Source organism: Aptenodytes patagonicus, chromosome 4 (assembly GCF_965638725.1).
Source record: "Aptenodytes patagonicus chromosome 4, bAptPat1.pri.cur, whole genome shotgun sequence".
Lineage (NCBI taxonomy): Eukaryota > Metazoa > Chordata > Aves > Sphenisciformes > Spheniscidae > Aptenodytes > Aptenodytes patagonicus.
The window spans coordinates 34,533,201-34,546,234 of record NC_134952.1 but is presented as its reverse complement, the minus strand read 5'-3'; the positions used below and the strand labels follow the sequence as shown (position 1 = coordinate 34,546,234).

Below are 13,034 nucleotides of genomic sequence, written 5' to 3'. Positions count from 1 at the left end.
CGGGGCGGGCGCGGCGGCGGGGGGCGGCCCCGCGGCGCCTCGGTGGGCCGCGGCGCGGGGAGGAGCCGGCCGGCGCCGGGGCTCCCTGCGCGGGGCTCCCCGCCGGGGAAAGGCGTGTCGAGGCTGTGCTGCCTCAGGGGCAGCACCCGCCGCCACCCGCGCTTCTTCGCTGAGGGAGGAAAGACCCGCGACGCCCCACTGGCGGGCCCGGCCGGGTGGGTGTCCGCTGCGGGTCGCGCCGCTCAGGGCACCTGCTGCGGCACTTCACCGCTCACGCGGGGAAGACTTCAGCTCCTTGTGTCTAGCCTGAACTCCTCTCTCTGCGGCTCCGTCTCCTCCACAGCTTCTCACCGGGCAGTTGAGGACAGCGACAGGTTCCCCCTGGCCATTGCTGCCCCAGGCAGCACAGGCCCAGCACACTCACACAGGACTCTGTGTTCGGAACAGCAACAGAGCGGCATCCCAAATAATCTCGACCTCAGGGACACCTGTGGAATTTTATTGCTTGAATTAGCTCATCGGTGACAGCAGCCCTTTGCCATACATGGCTTCGTGTGGTGCAAGCTGTTGGTTGCTTTTGGGCCTGTAGCCGGAGCTGTGGAGGGGAGCAAGGAGCAGAGCGAAGTGTGAGAGCTGTACAGGTTATATATCACAGATGACCCTACGGATGGACGTCCGGCACAGATTAGTGTTGGTCTAAGACAGCAAAAGTATATTTTTAAGTCAAACTGTTGCACTCATTCCAGCCTGCCACAGCAGAGAGATTCCCAAAAACCTACTCAGGAAAAGCTACCTCACAGTGGAAAAACAGAGGAAGTTATCTGTGTGTTGCTATTTGGGGCTCCATAGTCCATGACACAGTCTTCATGTATGATTGATGCCTGTGTGAAGCACATCGAGAAGCTGCAGGTATCTCTTCATTGCTAAGAGATGAACATGATAAAATTAACGTTTACTTTGTATGTTTATGCCCACACTGAGCTGTCAAAAGCCATTTCTTGAAATCTGAGGGTTTCCTTGGAGGAGAAGGGAGGGGAAAATATGACTAGAGGGGCCACAAAGGTAGATGCAGGGCAAGGTGAAGACGCTGGACTGGGAGGAGGAAAAATAATGGCTCTCAGCGGTCACAGACAGACCCCGTAGTAGACAAGACCACAGTTCAGTGTGAATCAGGGTAAAGTAAATGGGGAATGGTGTCCCTGGCCACAGCTCCAGGGCCACAGTAGATGTGAGAGTAGAGCATTTACAGATCTTAAAGGAAGTCTAGGCTTTGTCTGCATCCATAAAAAAAAAATAGAAGGGATATACATAATGCTCCCCTGCTCTCATAAATACATACACATGCAGAGTTCAGAGACCTGCTTGCCTGAGCCTGCTCTGATACTTCACCCTGGGGTATCTGGTTAGCGGTAAAGCAGCCAGTAGGGCCCAGGTGTGGAGTAAGATGGTGAAATTCCATGATGTCTTTTTTATTCTACAGCACTATTACAGTTCTGCCTAGAACTTCTTAGGGGTTTTATGCAATGACTTGAGTATACATCAGCATATTCTAAACATTTTGTCCATTACCTGTAACAGATTAAGAAATACGGTATTTTTGTTGCTACATGGTATTTTAAAAGTCTAAGATTATTTCCCCTTTTAAACAGTTAGAATACCACCAAGTATTATATTCTGAAAAGGTTATCAGTCTTTGTTTTAAAGGAAACGAATCTCGGCGATAACTCAGAAAAGATGTGTAATACAAACTGCAAATTTGCATTGGAAATATTCACAGCTCCTGCTTCTGATGAAGAGTGGGTTTTTTCCTATCAATCATCTGCAAAACTGCTAGTTGCAATTCTTATGTGCCTTCCTAGGTCAAATTTCCCTTTTCCTCTCATACACAGGGTAGGTCAATGATCTAATAGTGACTGAGCTCCAAATATTAGCATATTTTGGAAAATACGGTAATAGGACTTGGAAATAACACTCAGACTGCATTAATTTTAAGACATATTTAAGCTGACATATACCTTTTTCCTATATAGATACACAATGAAGAAAGGAAGTGATTTTATGAATTTTAAGTTTCCTAGTTTTAAATAGATATGCACGAAAAACTAGTTACATTTTCATTTATAGTCATCAGAAGAACTAATGTAAACGTACATGTAATGACCCCAATTCTCCACATGAGTAACTGATAGTTTAAATACATCTTTTCAGGTCAATGCTTTAAATGTGATACTTGCAGAATGACGCCTGTCCTCATTTAAATCAGTGGCCATATTCCCACTGCTTCATGGGACCAAGATTTTCAAGATCAGTCTTAGTAAATATGTATGTACGATAAGGTGATTATTAACCATTTGAAAACTTTATAAGGAATTATATAAAAGAGTTGCAGTATAGCTCAGAAAAAACCCAAAGCCATAGCTACTCTTAAGTCTGGGAACAAAGATGACTACCCAAATGTCTTTAAAAACAAGTGCCAGATGATAAGCTTGCCCTGGGAGTGTGGTTCTCAGTGTCAAGGCTATTGTTATCCATTGCCTGGACTCACACTTTTATTCTCCTGATATACCCACAGTACTATTCAAAGTTGAGGAAGTTTTTGGTTGTGGGGGTTTTTTTTCTGAAAAGGGAAAAAGGAGACAACAGTGAGTTTATCCATCCAATTCTGAGGCTGGATGCTGCCAGCACAAGGCTTGGTGCTTCAGAAAGTTGAGCACCATGAACGCCGAGGGCTACTCACTCCCTCTGGAAATCAAACCTAACATCATCTCTGGTTTGGCACTGTAAGACAAAATGCCCAAATCAAAGGGCGTTATTCTCTATTTCAGTGACTTCTTGAGTGCTTGGAAGCAAGTATGAAACAAACACTGCTACTATCCCCATCTCCAGACCACTGGAAAAAGAGAAGATTTAAACATAAAACATAGTTGTTTTTCCGCCCTCTATAAAATCCATATGAGCTATCGTTATTTATTTTAAAAGAGTTATGATTTGTATAATGTCATGACATTAGATATCTGACACACTAATGGTTATCAAGTCACTATATTATTTTACTGTTTACTAAAACTGTAGTGGTGGTTCAAGTTAGAGCTGTTGTATGAAGTACATACAAGTGATACTCGGCTTTATTTAAAAAATACGGAACAAATGCACAATTGTTATCCCGTGAAGCACATTTTACAGTAAATGAAGAGCAATGTAATTTCCATCAGAATTTGGAACTAAGGTAACTACAAATATCGCTGATTACAATTCTATTGTCAAAGTGAAAAAACAAGCACCATATTCTTAAATATAAGCATTTTTACATTCATAAAAATTCAAGACTTTTCATTTTGGTAGAGCACTTCAAAGAAATACAAATTTGTAGTTTAACTTGCATCATAATCATTCTATCTACATTTTAAATGCTCAGCAGCTTATAATACAGAAATAATCACTACAATGTACATATGAACAAAAGGAAAAGTTAAAATGGATATGAACACTAATGTTTTTTAAAATGATGCACACATAACTATCTTTAAAGATATGTAAAGATACATAAAGATATGTATTTCATGCTTTACTTTCTGGTAACACAAAAGAAAAAAGCCCTCCTAAACATTAAAATCCTTTTATCCTTTGTCCTGACGCCAACTAAACTTCTACTTGTGAAGCTGGAGTTTACCTGGCACAAGGCTCAGTGAAAACATACAAAGACAATAGAATTTGTCCAACTGACAATAAAAATAATGATATATATACATAGCTCTTTGTAAGGCATGTCTATGCACAGAAATCCTTGGACTTAGCTAATGTTAAGGAGTTTGATTTCTAAAATCAAATGGAAAATGGATCAGGAGATAGTAAAGGCATTATATTTAGCTTTGGAAAGGTCCAACTATGAAAAATGCAGAGGTCCTCAAAACAGATACCAGAAAGAAATACTAAAGGTACAGGAAATAAAAAAACAAAATACAAAGATCCTACACTATATGAAATACCACCTGCTCTTTCTGTAAAATATGTATTTGCCTAACACTGAGTAATGCCAGTGCTTTCAATGAGCATGCTGCAATCTGTACAAATTTCCTGGCAAGTCTTTGAAGAAGTAGGGCCCAAGAGCATTAAAAGGTGCTTTTATTTTCTTTTTTATGCAATTAAGTAACACATGCCAGCCATGATGTGAATTAAATTCCTACTGTACAAAATGCACCTCAATGTCAAAGGCATCACACCTGATTAAAAGGATTGCACAGTCCCACACCGATCTGCTGCACTGCCACGGGTTTCACCCAGGCTGCTCAGCTTTCAGTATTTCAGGATGCTTAGGGCACATCTGATGCTGGCACTTATTAAAACATCCATGAAAACAGTATGCCTTTTATTTCTTAAAAAAATATATATCTTTGCATAAATTTTAGGGGAAAGGTGGCTAAACTTGTACATTTATCATCTAATAAAATGCAGAATATATATTTAAGCTCTACCAGGTTTTGCCTCTAAATTCATTGTATCATTTGAAGTTTCTGGATGGCACAGTTAAATTCATAAGTACATATGTAACCCTCTATCACTGCTATTGACATTTGTTACTGATAATTCTCTAACAGCAGGTAATATAAGTGGCTTTAACAAATGGTGACATAAACATAATATGACAGATTTCAGGAACCTAACCGGCATTTGTTGTGCAGGAAAAAGCATACTATTATTAACAGAATAGTTTTATTCAGGGTAACAGACAATGAAATCTAAGATACCTCATAAAAGTTCCTATTGCAGAATTAGGACTGGAATACCACAAGAAGATCTCTTTAGTTAACGTGAATTATACAGAAATGTTATCTTATCTCTCATCCCTCAGAACAAAAGGATTTATTTGTTCTCCCTTAAATATGCTTTGGCTTACTTTCTTAAATCCGACTAGATAAGAATAATTCCTCTATCTGGCACATCCAGAATGTACCAACGCAAATAAAGTTTTTGGAGGATTTTTTCTACAAAGGAAGAAAAAAAACAATAAGCTACCTCCAATAATAGATATTTTGTATTAACACATACCATTATTATTTGCACAGAACAATTTACAATATCAACAACTATGTTAAAAAATAACGACAACAATTTAATTCCACTGGACTTGTGCTTTCAGCTGCTGTCTCAGCAAATACAGACACACAGCAAACGCGAGAACAAAATCAGGATTTGTTTCATACATGGCTCCTGTGTAAGGACTAGCACGGCTGTCCTTCACACGGCCTGCTCCTGCAAAGTCCCACTAAAGCATCTGGAATTTCAAGATTGCATATACAAATGCATAGCAAAATCAGCATAAATATCTTACTTCTGGCTTGTCGTGTTCTTACTCAGCCACTGACTAATAATGACTTTAACTATAAGTTAGTGTCCTCTAAGCTTTTGCAGTTGAAGTAACCGAGAATACCCGATGACTTTTCTTTAATTTCATGCTATATCTCATTAGTTAAGTGGATAGTTCCTGTGCTGCAGCTGCTCCCATCTCCCTTAGCAGCATTTGTACAGGCACATTCTTTTCATTTTATGTAATTAATTTCTCTAACGAGGGGGGAGAAATATTCATATAAATGAAAGGGGAAACTGTCAATACACAAAGTGCTGACACATCCATTAGGTAAATGAGCTGGAAAATTTATTTTCTCTATCTCCAGGAGCCTTAGCTAGCACCAGCTTTAGTCAGAAGTTTATTATATTGACAGTATCCCTTCAAAGGAAAATTCCAGTGCAGTATAGAAATTATTTTAATCAGTACATCAAAATCACTATAGGCTAATGTCAGACAGATGCAAACATATAGACAGGTGTGCACACATACATTCTATATGATGGCCTTGGGCGGGAATGGGATCTTCATTGCACATCACAGAACAGCAGCAGTTTGCATCTTGGGAGCCTGGCTCGCCTGCTCTGCGGCATCAGCAACCATAAAAAAAGTAAGTCTCTGCTTCCCACACACCGAGATGTGTAAGGAATTTTAAAAGAGCTGTGTTTCACTGTAGGCTTGTAAAGACGTCATGCAAAAGCTTTGCCTGAGCACTGCTGACTCGCTCCCACAGCAATGGCATTCTTTGCAGCCGAGGATTTAAGAGTACTGGGCAAGACAGGTTAAGAATGTCCTCTGAAAGTATAACCACTGAAGAAGCCATGCTCTTGACAGAGTTGCAGCTGATCAGGAAAAGCATCAGCTTCTCTATTTCAAATACTTGTGGGATTAAAAACAACAGAACACATTCATTTACTCAATTTTTTTGTTACTTATAAATAAAACCTTTGTTTTGATGTACCTAAGAATTACTATATTGGATTCCTTTCAAGAGCCCGGAAAGTCTTCAATTTCTAGTATTTCAAACAAGAACATATAGTTCTTTTGTCATTTTTGGCATAAAAACGGGCCCCAGTTGAGAAGTACAATTAAAATAGCAGATCCAACTGACATAGACAGCTCTTTCATTCACTGAATAGAGGTACTGAAAATTATCAGTAGGTCTAGGAACTGCCCTGAGAATTCCTATCCGTTCCTATCAACCAAATATTTACTTAGCATAGCATCTACTTGTATTAGTCTAATATGAGATTTTCTTCAATGGCATTTGTAAAACGGTGATGAATTGTGGAAAGAAGTGGCTATAACTCATGATCAATTCTGGATGGATTCGGATATATTAAAAAACAGTATCACATTGCCACCTACCCCATAGTTTCTCCTCATCCTGTGTGTCCCATCCATTTTTAAGGACGACCAATCGCTAGGACAACAGCAGTCGCAGTTAGAGGATGTGTATGCTGGAACCTCAGTTAAGAGCTGGCTGTTTCACCTATTGCATGCCTCTCATATTTTCGGATTGCTGCTCCTAATTCTGAGTAGCCAGTAGAGGACACTGGTGCAACAGCACACATCTATCCACTCGCTGCTTCCAGCACTGCAGGACCCTCTCCTCCCAGTTCAAGCTAAGAAAGGCTGAAAACCTCAGACCTGCTCCACGGTGGGATACCAGCCCATTGCAGGGTTCCCTGTCAAGAAGCACTTCTCCTTCTGCCCTTCAACATTTAGGCACGCTACTCTCTTACAACAACAGAAGTCGTTTTAAGATTAAAAAGTGTGAACCTATTGCTGTGAAAAAGAACAAGACAGAGACAGAAGCAGCTTAACTAGTTTCTTTTTTTTTTTCTTTTTTTTTTTTTTGTGAAATTCCAGCTATTATAAAAAGTAAGGTGCTTTTCACTGTCAACCAACATAGCTCTCACAGGATCTAAAGTTTTTATACCTAACAACAGATTAATACTGATAATTAGTACCGGCAACAGATTGCAACTCTCCATGACAAAGTCCAAGACAGTTCTTACTTTAGGGAAGTTATTTTTATAAATGCATTCTTGCAAAATAACTTCAAATTGTGGAATCCTTCATGGGACTTGAGCCCACTACTTGCTGAGAAGAAGTGTTAAAATATCTGGGTGCCTTTGACAGGTAACATGACTTTTATGTCGAAAGAAGAACAGTTTCGATTTTCACTAGCTTTGAAATAATTGTTCACCCAGCACTACTGCAACAATTTGGTTCTTTACATAAATTAGCATTTGGACAGCCTACCCACATGAATGGATTTGTGGATGTAAGCTTGGCTCACGAAAAACTGCTGTGCTAACATATGTTTAAGGCTTAGTGAAGTGCTGAAATACTGTTTTGACGAGGATTTTTTCCAAAGCCTGGGCCTCTGTGTTTTCAACCTCCCCTTCCATCTGAAAAGAAGGCTGGGATTTTGTGCATTAATTTTTCCAAGGAGAAGCAATGTGTAACAACTAATCTCAGAAGTATCAGCTCTGGCACGTGACAAAGGAGAAGAATGTATAGGGAGAATAAATGAGTAGTAAGGAGGAAAACTTGATGACTGCTGTATGTAAGTACCAAATTATGTAGTCAGGGATAAAATCCTGGCCCTTCTGAAATCAAAATCACAATACTTGCTAAATCACATACGAATGTCACTGTCAATACTGTGACCAACAGATTATTTCCCAGATGCTTTTGCAGAAAACAACATAGCTCCTCTTGGGAGTATTATTTTACACACACAGCATCTCTAAAAGGAAAGGAATTCACATAAGTAGAAATCTTGAATACTATTTAGAGGGACTAAAAGCCTTTGAAGTATCTTTACTGTTTGAGTTCTCCATGACTACTGATTAGTAAAGGTAAGCAATTATTTCTTTTTATATAAATACATGATCCTCTACTTTTTGCAAAGTATTAGATCTGTACAATTACCATTCATTTCACAAATACTTCCCAGGCCTGTCTGCAATTTATCTCCTGGGAGAGTTACTTCTGTAGAAAGAAGAGAGCTATTAGATTGTGACCAAAACACGTAACAGAGATAAGGAGAAGGTACAAAAGGCACTTGTGTTCACAATGCAGTATGAAATATTCAGAACTTCTTGCAGGTAGTTCTAAAATTCTTCATATTTTGTGATTGCCAGTGATTTTGGATGACAGTTCAAACAATGCATCCAAATTTTTGCTTGCCAAAGGGTACTTCTCGTTTGTTTTTTAATTTAAATATTAATCTCCACGCTGTCAGTTCTGAAACGATGAAGATGGATTAGCAGCTTGTCCAAAATATCAGCCAGGCCTTGTAGTAAACACTTTCAAGAGGGACAATGTTGGCAGAAAGCTTTTGAAATTTCAGTCCGCAAGTAAAATGTCAATTAAAGGTTTAAGTGACTTGTATGTTTGCATAGATTAACATTCACTTGTCCTCTCATGTGCAAGAAATTGATCACTTTCATTTGCATTTTCAGGTTCATCCACTTCTTCCACAGGGTTCTTTTCTTGCAACCCACTATTTTCTGAACAAGAATCGTCATCTCCATCGCTACGATGACCTTCAAGACTGTGTCTGATGCCATAAGCAAAGTAAATGAGGAAGCCTTCCAAAAGGGAAAAAAAAGTTAATAGGGTTTTCAGGTAAGTAGTGCATTAAAAAGTAGTTAGTTATTACTCTCTGGCTGAACATAATTTCCAAAACAAGTTTCTTCTTCAGGTATCTGAATCAGAGCTTATGCTTCAGCTTTTCCCTGTTTCTATGGAAATTCCAGTGCATCATTTTTGTGTAATTAAATGCTCTAATAGGTCATGGAAACTACTATCTCTAATTTATGTCTAGATGGAATTAATACAATTTTCCATATCTTAAAGGAGAATGACTCATATGCTGGGAAGAAACCTGTTACAAACAGGTCTCTGCACAATTTTAGCTATACTTATTAAGAAAAAAAATTGTGGCTTATTGGAATTAGTCCTATAACTTTGATTCTTCCTATTACCTCAAAACTGTATTTACAATGTTGACTGCATATAGATACCCCTTCTGAGGCATGCTCTTGTTTTGATCAGAAATATCAGCTGACTTTTATTAAAACACAGACTTTTTTTCAAGTATTTAAAGGAAGAGAAGCAAATGTTCTAAGATGGGATTCCTGAGTCCTAATGCAAGAGGTGACTGAAATGAACAGAAGTACCTACCAAGTGCCATCCAGAAGCTAAATCTGATCCAAGTGTCTCCACTTAATTGTACCATCAAGTAAATATTTACGAGGATACTGAATGATGGCAAAAATGGCAATAGTGGAACCTAAAAGGAAATACTTAATACGTTTGTATTAAATATAATTTCTTGCATGTCACACTTCAGTTATACAACACAAACTAGACATGACACATCTAATCACGAAAAAAGAATTTAATTTTTTTTTATTGGAATATAGTGAAATTTTGTTTTCCACTGGGTTTAACCACCAGTTTTGACATATCTTAAACTTTTAAAATATGTTATGTTTAATATATATTCTCTAAGGCTGTGTAGAAAAACTTTCTAGTTTGTGCTGAACATATACTAATGAATTCCTGTATCTACAGCTGAAAAATATTATATATTTATATATATCTCTTCTTTCTGAAATGTCCCCCCAACTCCACCAGATTCCTTGACCTTCATCACTATACTTCATTATTTCCATTAAATACTCCATTAAATAACTGATCTTAGAAGATAAGTGAAAGCTCAAAATGAAAGGATTATCTCCTGGGAGGTACAAACTGTATTGTGGTCCAAAGCATTGCACACAACGCAGACAAGTGACTGTACACTAATCAGTTTTTGAATCGTTTTCCAGTTTCTAAGTGCTTAAATTGAGGTCTAAAATTACTTGGGTCTCAGTAAGGTGCACTTTGAGGATGCGCCTAAAGGAATACCTAGAAGATCTGTGTTGCCAGATCCACTAGTTGTAATAGCAGCTATTACTGCTGCTATTACTAGTTGTAATACCAACACCAGTGGTACAGCCATTTTCTGCAGCCATGCTCCTATGCATGTCACACATTCAATCTGTGGGCAATGAAACCCTGTCTCTAGTCCTGAGAAGATCTGGGCTGCACATGCTGACGATTCAGCCGTGAGCATCCGCTACCCTTACCTTCACCAAAAAACCTGCAATAGTGGCAGTGCAGTAATGAAAGACTGCCTGAAAAAGGACCATCTCTCTCTTTCTCTGCCTCTCTCCCACTTGCTAGAATCCATCCAAACCTCTCATTAGAGAATAACATAGAGAATATGTTATTCACCATAAAGGCCACTTTCTGCTGGTTCTGAGGCTGCCTTTGGATGAGGAGAACGGTAACTATGAAGGACGCCACCAACACAGCAAGAAGGCCGATACTCCAGGGCTCCAAGTTAGCAATGAAATGAATCCCGTAAGTAGTGAGGACACTCAAGCCGCAAACCAAGAAAGCTGTGTGAAAAACAAAATGATGGAAATGGGAAAGAGGTCACTTAATCTCTGCATTGAAGAGGATGTGACTTTTAAGGAGAATGATAGCAGGTCTTCAGTATGAAATGTTATCATGAAAATGTGTAGTTGAAGGAAAGTATAGTAGACTACAGATTAGATCCATGAAGAAGCACAAAAGCATTCTGCAGAATGACACGTTAATTATGACTGAAAGAAGGCATGTTATCACTGGATTTTTTATCTTGTCTTTAATAAAATTCCATTATTTATCTTAATGCATTATATGAGTTTGGACAGCTGAATACTTACCTAAGAGACCTACTAAAAAGTTAACGGTAGTTGCAGTCTGCTCGGTAGGTAAACTGGATGGATTAATCAGGGCCTGAAGACTGAAGTGATTCTCTTGTATCATATTTATCTGTGATTCACTTACTGCAGATTCCCTTTCAGATGCAGCCAAAGCTGCTTTTTCTGGAGAATATTTTGGTTGCTCGTAGGTTAAACTGGGTTGGTACCTATGTATAGAACAAACAGGATAATAAAAAAATTAAGCTTACTTTTGGACTTGAAGCAATATGACTCTAGGAATGTATTTAAATACTAAATTCTTTGCAGTAGAGATTTAGAATTTCCCAATTCATAAACTGCACTGCAACAGCATATATTAGTCACTATCATATATAAACAAACTATGGCAACTCCCTTTTTTGCTGGGTTTGGGGATTTTTTGGGCAGTTTTTTAAGCTACGTGACTGCACCGATGGGTCAGATAAATGATCTGTACACTCGTACAAAAAGAGAGGGCAGGGTCTGCTAGTCAATGGCAGGGAAAGGGTAGGGGAGCTTCTTTTGGCAGTGGCAAGTTCATTCTGACTTACTTCCCGTACTGTAAGAGGCCTACTAACTGGCATAAACTGAAATTTTACATCTGCTTTGTTAGACTTTAAGTGTTTTTTTAAAAGCACATATGTTAAATAAGTCACTATGGGATAAAATAGTCTCTTTTAAAGTGTAAATTATTGCAACATTGAATTTGAGCTGAATTTAAGCTGTTATACTTTTCAAAGTTAATTACTTAGCCTTAAGTAATAAAGACTGACTTTTTAAGTTAAAAAGAGTAATACATAATAAAGTGAGCTGTTGCTACCAATATATCGATATTATTCCGTAGCTTTACAAACAGAACAGATACCAGAGTTTTACTGACAAGTGTTTATAATCTTACTCATTGAGACAGAATATTTGTACTCTCTTCTAGGGCTGCCACATCTTGAAACACTTGTCTGGCCTTACGTTTCTGATTAGGGTAATACAAAGCAATTATTTGAACTTGTTCATCCTGTGAACTACCTAGAACATCTACACCTTTCACATATAGCCCCCACAATGTAATAGGCCTGATGTACAGCATAGATTGTAGTCATATCAAAGTATCATTCATTGAATTTTGGACACAAGCTTGCATCTAGTACCTTTGGGACTAATGCTTGGACCAATGCATCTTCTGGAAAATAAAAGGTGTCTACATTTCACATGAAGCTTTGACCTGACTAACTGCTATACTGATATGACAATATATCAGTGTGTTCTCTGATGGGTCACTGCTTCTTAGTAATTATTTATATGCATACAGCAAATTTTTAAACATTTAGCTATCTAGCAAAAAACATACACTGTAAATGTCACTTCTGTTTATATACTGGCCAACACAACACACCAGAATGGAAAGGGTGGTTTTGACTCACCTAAGAATGAGGACACAGGTTGCCACGAGTGAATAAGCAAGAAGCGTACCAATAGACATCATATCCACTAAAGCCTTTAGGTCAAACAGAAATGCCATTATAGCTAAAAAAAAAGAAAAGAAAATGCAAGATTTGTATGGGGCTGACATATTAAGAGCTAAGATTTTAAAATCTGTCTGCAGTGTAACTTTACATTTACTGACAGCAGTATGAGTGAAATCATGGTAATCCTTAAAAACACATTTTTGAAGTCATCGCCAACATTCCCAAACCCAATTCCCTACAGTTGGGAATCTCGTTCATACAGATATGCACTGATGAGCTGTACAGTCATGCTGCATAATCAAGCGATTTGTATTGGACTTACTTGGACATAAGTATTTGCACATATGGCTTGTTGAATTGGGGCCACATTAAAAATACATTTTTATAGAATAAGGTTCAGATCCTGCAACAGAATCTCACCACAGCTGAGAGGGT

General features: G+C 38.4%; 1 protein-coding gene across 5 annotated transcripts in view; it reads right to left on the bottom strand.

Moving 5' to 3' along the window:
- Positions 1-3,107: 3,107 nt before the first annotated feature.
- The window catches only part of SLC7A2 (solute carrier family 7 member 2), a 57,407-nt gene continuing 47,480 nt past the window's right edge, over positions 3,108-13,034 (bottom strand). For all 5 annotated transcript variants that reach the window (XM_076336326.1, XM_076336328.1, XM_076336324.1 and 2 more), the window contains exons 8-12: positions 12,555-12,657; positions 11,119-11,324; positions 10,643-10,809; positions 9,545-9,653; positions 3,108-8,949 (exon numbers count right to left, since the gene is read on the bottom strand). In XM_076336326.1, the coding sequence (XP_076192441.1) occupies positions 8,762-8,949; positions 9,545-9,653; positions 10,643-10,809; positions 11,119-11,324; positions 12,555-12,657 (773 nt within the window). In that variant the 3' untranslated portion in view covers positions 3,108-8,761. The remainder of the gene's footprint in view (positions 8,950-9,544; positions 9,654-10,642; positions 10,810-11,118; positions 11,325-12,554; positions 12,658-13,034) is intronic.